The following is a 6,966-nucleotide window of genomic DNA, read 5'->3' on the forward strand; positions in this document are numbered from 1 at the left end:
CGCCCGCGAGGGGCCGCGCGGCGGTGGGCGTGGCGTCCCGCCCACACCTCGCGCCCACTGGCTGCGGCGCAGTAGGGCGGGACCTGCCCGGCGGGCCATTGGCTGCGAGACCCTCATATTTGCATACGGGCCGGCGCGGGGCGCGGGCCGGGCGCCCCGCGCGGGGCGGGAGGGGGAGTCGGGGCCCAGCGGCGGCCGCCGAATTCGGGCAGAGAGCTGGCGACGGTCCTGCGTCGGGGTTGCAGGTGACGCGCGAGGGGTCCCAGACTGGCGGGCGGCGGGTTCGGGCCGGGCTGGTGCGGTGGGACGAGGACGCACAAGTTGGAGGAGAAGGGGGGTCGGGGGTGGGGGACGGCCCCCTCCGTCCACCCGGCGGTCCCTCCAGGCGCAGGGCAGCCACTGCCCACCGCACACTGCGCTGCTCCGGACCCACTGTGCGTGTGACAGCGGCTGATCTGTCCCTGGGCAGCGCGACCGCCCCGGCCCCTCTGTGACCCTGCTCTGTCGGGCAGGGGACAGCCACACCAGGTGGGAGGGTGAGCGGGTGAGCACCAAGGCGAGCAGAGGCCAGGGCGCCCCTGTGGACCATGTCTGCGTATCTGCGCTCAGCAGGGGGGTGGGGGGAAAGGGGAAACATCTTGGGACTTCCCTGCCCTCCGTATGAGGGGGCTCAGGTGGGCCAGATGCGCCCTAGGAGGGAACTTTCTTTTCCTTGTGTGTTTCAGGTGCCAGGATGTGCAGAGTTACCGGGACGGTCTTCTGAACGTTGCCAAGCTGAGGGCAGCCTTGGGCAGGCAACGGGTGTTGTGGTCAGACCTTTGGCACTCAGGACTGGAGCCCCTACTACTGGCCTCTTGAGGGCCACCTCTGGGAACTTTCTTAAGGAAGATGGTGCCAGATTTGGCTCTTCTGTGCATTTCTGCCTCTTAAACAAGGCCGCTAAAAGAGTTGGGATGCGGAGGACCTGCTCGTGGTGACCAGCAACATGCCCCTCCCAGAGGTTGGGGTACCTGGCAGAGCCCCCAGGCCTGCTTTCTCTGCCGTGGGTTCTCAGTCCACTGTGAAAACCTGCTGGTTGTGGGGCATGCCCAGAGCAGTCTGCTGGCGTGCAGGTGCCAGGACACTTCCCGCAGGCCTGGTGTCCTCTCCCAGACAGTGGGGGTTGACAGCTGGAACTGGCTCTGTGATTGCCAGAACAGCCCGAGGGAGAGGCAGGATTAGTTGAGGACTGGCATGGAATTGGGCTCACTTTTGGAGGGACCCTGTCCTAAAGGTCACTGTGGCGTACCAAGTGTCACACCCAGCAGGTCTAGTAGGGCCACGTTCTGCAGGTGACAGGGAGGCGTGCATAGCCTTGGGGTTGAGAACCAGTGGAGCTCATTGGCTGCCACAGGGCAATGACTTGCTGTGGGTGACCCTTCAGTGAGCCCTGGTGTTCTCAGCCAACCCAAAAGGCCACTTTTGCGCTGGGGGGGGGGGGGGGAGCAAAAACCCTGAGGTCAGGAGGGGCTCCAGTGCCAGCCCCCAACACAGCCTGGCCCTCCAGAGACTCGTGATGACGGCTGCCTGTGTACTCACACCAGGCTTGCCTGGGGAGCTGGCCTGGCCTGGACCTGCCCTGCCATGGACTGATGTGTGTGTTTGTGTGTGTGGGAGCTGGGCCTCTTCTTACCTCAACAGAACTCACATCATTGTTTTCAAAGTACAGTTTAAAGCTCAAAAGTAAACTTCAGCAACTCCGAGGTTTGCTTAGTGATTTGAAGCACTTCTGGCAACTTCTTGGGGACGTGGGATTTTGTCCTCCTGGAACACCTAGAGGAAGAAGGTTCTGTCCCTTTCCCCACCCTAGAGCACAGGTGCTACCTGAGGACCCCTCCAAGGTTCAAAAGAGGGCTCATCAGCTTCCTCAACCAGCAGCAGACCAGGGACAGGTCCCTGGAAACGGCTTCTGAACAGGTGTTCCCTGAAAACAGACGCAGGAGCCTGGCGGAGGGGTGGGGTGGGGTGAGCTCTGTGAGCACCAGGCCTACGTCCTTTGGTTGGTGGGAGAGCAGATAACCCTGGGAGGGCGTGGCCTCGTCTCCAGATGGCACCTGGCTTTGCCCTCTGCTGGCCAGTGCACTCAGCTTGGGAGATGACCCTGTGTTGGGGCTCAGGACAGGCCCCCCGGGGCACACCTAGCCCTTCTGCACACAGGTAGGGCTGCGGGCGGGGAGAGCAGACCCCTGGAGCCTGGTGCTGATTGCCCGTGGCCCCAGCCCTCTCACCCAGGACACAGCACAGTCAGCATTTGCATTCCAGACTATATCCCACGTGCCTGTTCGCTTAGCCCTGTCTGGAATGGGCTGCTGTGAGGTGGGCAGTGAGCTCAGGTGGGAGCTGGGTTAGGGCTGGGGGCTTTAGAGTGAGGAGCCCCCTGCTGCTGCCTGGCCTGGCCATTCACTCCCTATCCTGTTCCACCTTGGGCAGGAAGTGCCCAGTCCTAGTTGCCCCCCCCACCCCCTACCCCAAGCTGTGCTCTCAAGGTGGCATTGCCTCTTGGTGGCTTCCTTGCTCCTGGTACTCAGGACTTCATGTCCCCCGTGGTCGGCCCCAAAGGAAGTGGGGAACACCAGGCCCAGCTCAGGGGCCACTCCAGAAGGCTGAGTCTGTCCCACACTTGCCAACCCCCAAACTCAGCACAAAGACCCCCATCATCTAGGATGCCCCCCTCTCCTGTTCCCCATGCCTGTGGCTGCACTGAGCACCTGGGTTCTGACCACCACAAAGAGCTCCAGTCTCAGCCACTGTGCTCAGAGGTGTGACTGCAGGACCAGGACTGTGGCCTGGACGTCACTCTGCCCTAATTTGGAGGCCGCAGGCACACAGCTGAGGCTTCACATCCAGCTGGGAAGCAGGGGGGCCCTCGGGAAGGCTGGGCAGCCACACCCTCACGGGGCCTACAAAGCTCCTCTGGGCAGGGCTGCTGCTTCCTTGGTCCTGGCCGACCAGGAGTCTGGGGAGCTGCCCCCACAAGCTCTCAGTAAACCTGACAGGCAGGTCTGGCATGTCCTTAAGTCCCCATGTCCAGGAGCCACCCCAGATGGGGTGGCAGTTCCTGCTCCTGCTGAGGGTTAGGCCAGAGGAGGGGACCCAGGCAGACAAGAGGCCCACACAGGAACCCGGGCCGGGGCTGAGGCTGCTGCAAGCAGTACAGTCGTACTGTCCGACTTTCAACCCCAGGCCTGCGCTGCCAAGGAGAGCCCCTGGGGGTGGGCGGGCAGAGCAGCCTGGAAGGTGAGGCCCCACAAATGCCCCCAGGCTTTAGGCCCAGCTGACCGCTGGCCCCTGGGAGACGCCCTGCTCAAGAGCCCCAGTTGCGGCCAGCCCCGGGTAGCTTGGGGATACTGCCCAGTGACCCCAGCCAGTCTCGGTTTCAGGCCCCACAGACGCTGTCCGGTGCAACCTTGGGACACACTCGAGCCATTTGGGGCAGTTTATTGAGACTTTAGGGTCAGGGTAGGGGAGGCAGCATACCTGTGTGTGTGTGCACACGTGTGATGAAGGACACTTCCCACATGCAAGCACACACCCAGAGTTGAGCAGTGTCCACATATGATCTCCCATCCCCTACAAGGAGCCATGGCCTTTGGGGCCTAGCGAATTCTGAGCCGGTCGTGCCCCCTGCTTCTCCAAGGGGCCGGCAGACTTGGCAAGGACTAGGGCAAGCACCCTCAGCCTCCCGCTGCCCCCCAGAGCAGAACCCCCCGGGCTCTGAGGCATTCTGTCTCAGGCCCAGGGCACCAGGCCTTCCCACTCCATGGGCAATAAACCCTCTGGGACCCCTGATGCTGCCGTTGTCCAAGTCGGGCCCCGCCTTGGCTGCCCACGCTCATGTCATGGGAGCCAGGCTGGGCTGGCAGTGGATGTCCATTCTGGGGCAAGAGCTGCTACCTCCAGGAGTTCTGCCTCATGGGGACAACTGTGGGGAGGACACAGGCTGAGGGACTGAGGAGGCCACAGGAGAACCCTGACCCACCCAGAATGGGGGGGACAGACATACTCTCTGGGCTCAGGCTGGACACTAGAGCAGGACCGTGGGAGGTTCTGGTGAAAGGCTCTTCTCTGGCCAGAGGCAGAAGATCCTATGGGGAGAGCAGATCAGCTTAGGACTGGGCCAGGCCTCCCCTGCCACCCAGCCTCCCTCCAGAACGGCGCTGACCTGTGTGCCAGGGGGGCCCCCATCTGGCTGCGGGGGTGGTGGCGGCGCAGCCCCCGTCTGCTGGATGAACTGCTGCAGGTTACACTGGCGGAGCTCCCGGTTCAGCTCCTCTAGTTCCTGGGCCTGGGCCTGGGGCACAGGGCACCCTCAGGAGACGGCCGCAGGGCTCCACGGCCTCGTGCTCCCCCTGGTCACACCCTGACACCCGCCCCCCAAGCTGCCCATGCTGGGGATGTCAGCAGGCGCTCGGGGCCCAGGGGGGCTTACCTGCAGAGCACGCTCGGCAGCCTCCAGAGCCCTGCTGACCAGGGCCAGGCTGCCCTGCACCTCCGCGCTCTGCCGCTCCTGGACGGCCAGATCCTGGCGCAGGCGTTCGGTGGCAGATGCCGTGGGTGAGGGGGGCCCGGGGGCCTCTGAGGCCAGATGGAGTTCAGCCTCCAGGGCACGGGCCTGGGCATCCAGGGCCTGCAGCCGGGCGGCGTGCTCGGCAGTGGCGGCGCTCAGGGCTTGCAGGCGTGCCTGCCCCTCACGCTCCCGCACCTGCTCCCGCCTGAGCTCCTGCTCCCAGAAGGCCTCCTGACCCAGCTCCAGTGCGTTCCTCCGCACCCTTCGCTCCAGGCCCTGCAGGTCTGCACAGGAGCCTGGCATTGGTGCTACGGGGGCCACAGGCTCGGGCAGCGCAGGGATGGGGGCCAGCCCAGGGCACCCAAGGCTGAAGGTCAGTGCTTTGCGGGGCTCGTGGCCCAGGGCTGGCCGTGGCTTCGGGGGGAGGCTGGCCCGGACTGGGCAGCGTTCAGGAGGTGGGCAGCTGTCTGAGGAGGGCCTTCCTGCGAGGCTGGGCCCTGTCCGCCTCAGGACAAACTGGACATCACTGGCAAACTGTCCACAGGTGGCCTGGGCACCCACTGGACACTCCTGGGGCAGCAGCTGCCGTTCCTTCTCCCTGAGACGCTGCACGAGCACAAAGCGGCCCGTCTGGCCTGGGGTAGGAGGAGAGGGGTCAGCCTAGATCCCCCCCACCCTCCATCCACCTGGCTTGAGAAGTTGAGGGAGAGCAACAGGGATCAGCAACCAGCCCCACCCTCCTTGGGGGAAAGGGGCCATAGGGGCGGGCCCAGTCTCGGGTGCACCTGCTGGGCCATCCGTGCCGGAAAGGACTCACCTATTGCTTGGGCTAGCGCGATGACCACTTCCTGACAGGTGGTCTGCTCTGAGACCCCACAGACCACGCGCTGTATGCCATCCACCCACACCTTCAGCTCCATGGCTGCTAGCCCTGAGAGCATCCCTGTCCTGCACGGAGGGTGAAGGCCAGAGTCAGGCCCAGCCTGGCTCTCCTCTCTTCCCCCAGAACTGGCTCAGGGTTACTGTCCCCCTGACGTCAGCCCCGCTCTCCTGTGCCCAGCCCCACCCGTAGGCCACACATTCTTGGGGTGGGAGTAGTGGAGACGCCCCCCCCACCCCCCGCAGGGGGAACCAGTCCGCCCTCAAGGGGCACTTTGAGGCTCCTCCACTGCCCAGCCTCCTCTCGCCTCACCCCAATCCCGGAACGAGGCGAATCATTAACCAGATCCAGGACTTCCTGCCTCCCCAGTCACCTGGCTCGAAGGGCACTGCCCCTCCCACGGGACGCCGTCCTCAGGCACCCAAGGGCGCCCTCACGAAAACACGGCTTCCCTCTGCCATGGGAACGCCCCCTCGCCCGAGACGCAGACCTCGGCCCTCCGGAGGCACGGAACCGCGCCTGGGCGGTCCCTGCCGGCGCGGGCAGCCCCCTTCCCGCTCCCCACAGCCGCCGCGCTTGCCGTCTCTGCGGCGGGGGCCGTTGCAGGTGCTGCGGGGCCCCCTACGGCCGCCCAGCCCGCGCCCCTCCGTCGGAGTTGCCGCCCGGAGCCGTGCCCCGCACTCGGGAGGATCTGGGGCCCTGCGCTTCTCACCTGGGCGCTCGCCGGCCTCCCGGACCTAGGCTCGAACTGGCTGCTTCCCGGCGGCCGGCGCCGTCGCCGCCGCAACCTGCCGCCTCCAGCGCGGCGGGCGAGCCCCGGCCCGCAGCTCCATTGGCCCGCAGCCCGAGCGCCCCGCCCCGAGCGCCCCCATTGGTTCCCACCATCGCCTCGTCCGCCCCGCGCCCACGCCCATTGGCTACCTCTCTGAGCCCCGCCCCTCCCATTGGCTCCCCGCCCGCCCCGCCCTCAGCGGCGCCCAGGTGTGGGCGGAGCTCGGCAGCGCGGAGGGGCGGGCCGAGCCTGGTCCACGCACGCCTGAGGACCGCGAACTACGCGGAAGCGCGTCCCTGGCCCCCGGGCGGCGCGTGGGACAGGTGTCTGGCTCCGCTCCCGGGCCGACCTCCTCAGAAACCTCCCAGTCTGATGAGTCTTTTGCCTAGAGAGGGAGCGCTGGCCTGGGACCCTGCAGCTTCTGCGCCGAGAGGGGCAGCGGGGTCCCCAAGGCCAGGGCCCCACCGACCTTGCTCCCTTAGGGCGCGTCGTCGGGACGCACAGGGGTCGGGGAACCGTGAGCCCCCGCGGGAGGGAGGTGGAGCTGGCGGGCCACTGCAGCCAGGTTGGCAATCCTGGTGAGGGGAGAAGGCCGCCTTCAGGTTGCTGGGGACAAAGCAAGACATAGACCCTGGGCTCTTTTCCCCCACCCCTGCCTGCCCCCAGTGGAGCTCGGTGCCCTCTCGAGTTGTGGACGCCCGCGGGCACACTCCAGCCTGGTAGGACCCAAGCCAGCTCGGCAGCCAGGGTGCCTCACAGCCTCAATGC

At 66.1% G+C, this 6,966-nt stretch overlaps 1 protein-coding gene and 1 long non-coding RNA gene across 3 annotated transcripts; one reads left to right on the forward strand and one right to left on the reverse strand.

The window, feature by feature from the left end:
- Positions 1-147: 147 nt before the first annotated feature.
- Positions 148-1,740, forward strand: LOC121022798 (uncharacterized). Its single transcript, XR_005787114.1, has 2 exons — positions 148-245; positions 726-1,740. It is a non-coding gene; the product is annotated as an uncharacterized LOC121022798 (long non-coding RNA).
- A 1,717-nt stretch (positions 1,741-3,457) lies between these two features.
- Positions 3,458-6,257, reverse strand: RASSF7 (Ras association domain family member 7). Of its 2 annotated transcripts, XM_040464261.1 has the most exons (6): positions 6,139-6,257; positions 5,364-5,494; positions 4,469-5,181; positions 4,202-4,330; positions 4,043-4,124; positions 3,458-3,961 (listed from the first exon to the last, which is right to left on the reverse strand). In XM_040464261.1, the coding sequence occupies exons 2-6, from the start codon at positions 5,485-5,487 to the stop codon at positions 3,930-3,932; spliced, it is 1,080 nt and encodes a 359-aa protein (XP_040320195.1). In that variant the 5' UTR covers positions 5,488-5,494; positions 6,139-6,257; the 3' UTR covers positions 3,458-3,929. The 2 variants fall into 2 exon arrangements, with proteins under 2 accessions (XP_040320195.1, XP_040320194.1); XM_040464260.1 differs by having other exon boundaries at positions 3,458-4,124.
- Between the last annotated feature and the right edge of the window lie 709 nt (positions 6,258-6,966).

This window comes from Herpailurus yagouaroundi, unplaced genomic scaffold (genome assembly GCF_014898765.1).
Source record: "Herpailurus yagouaroundi ecotype Mexico unplaced genomic scaffold, PumYag 438, whole genome shotgun sequence".
Lineage (NCBI taxonomy): Eukaryota > Metazoa > Chordata > Mammalia > Carnivora > Felidae > Herpailurus > Herpailurus yagouaroundi.

Bases quoted from the DNA above. Each gene is read 5' to 3' on its own strand.
- RASSF7 (XM_040464260.1), bottom strand. From the start codon at position 5,487: ATGCTCTCAGGGCTAGCAGCCATGGAGCTGAAGGTGTGGGTGGATGGC. The intron at 5,182-5,363 runs GTGAGTCCTTTC...CTCCTACCCCAG, and splicing joins CGCGCTAGCCCAAGCAATAG to GCCAGACGGGCCGCTTTGTG. The intron at 4,331-4,468 runs GTAAGCCCCCCT...CCTGTGCCCCAG, and splicing joins CTGCCGAGCGTGCTCTGCAG to GCCCAGGCCCAGGAACTAGA.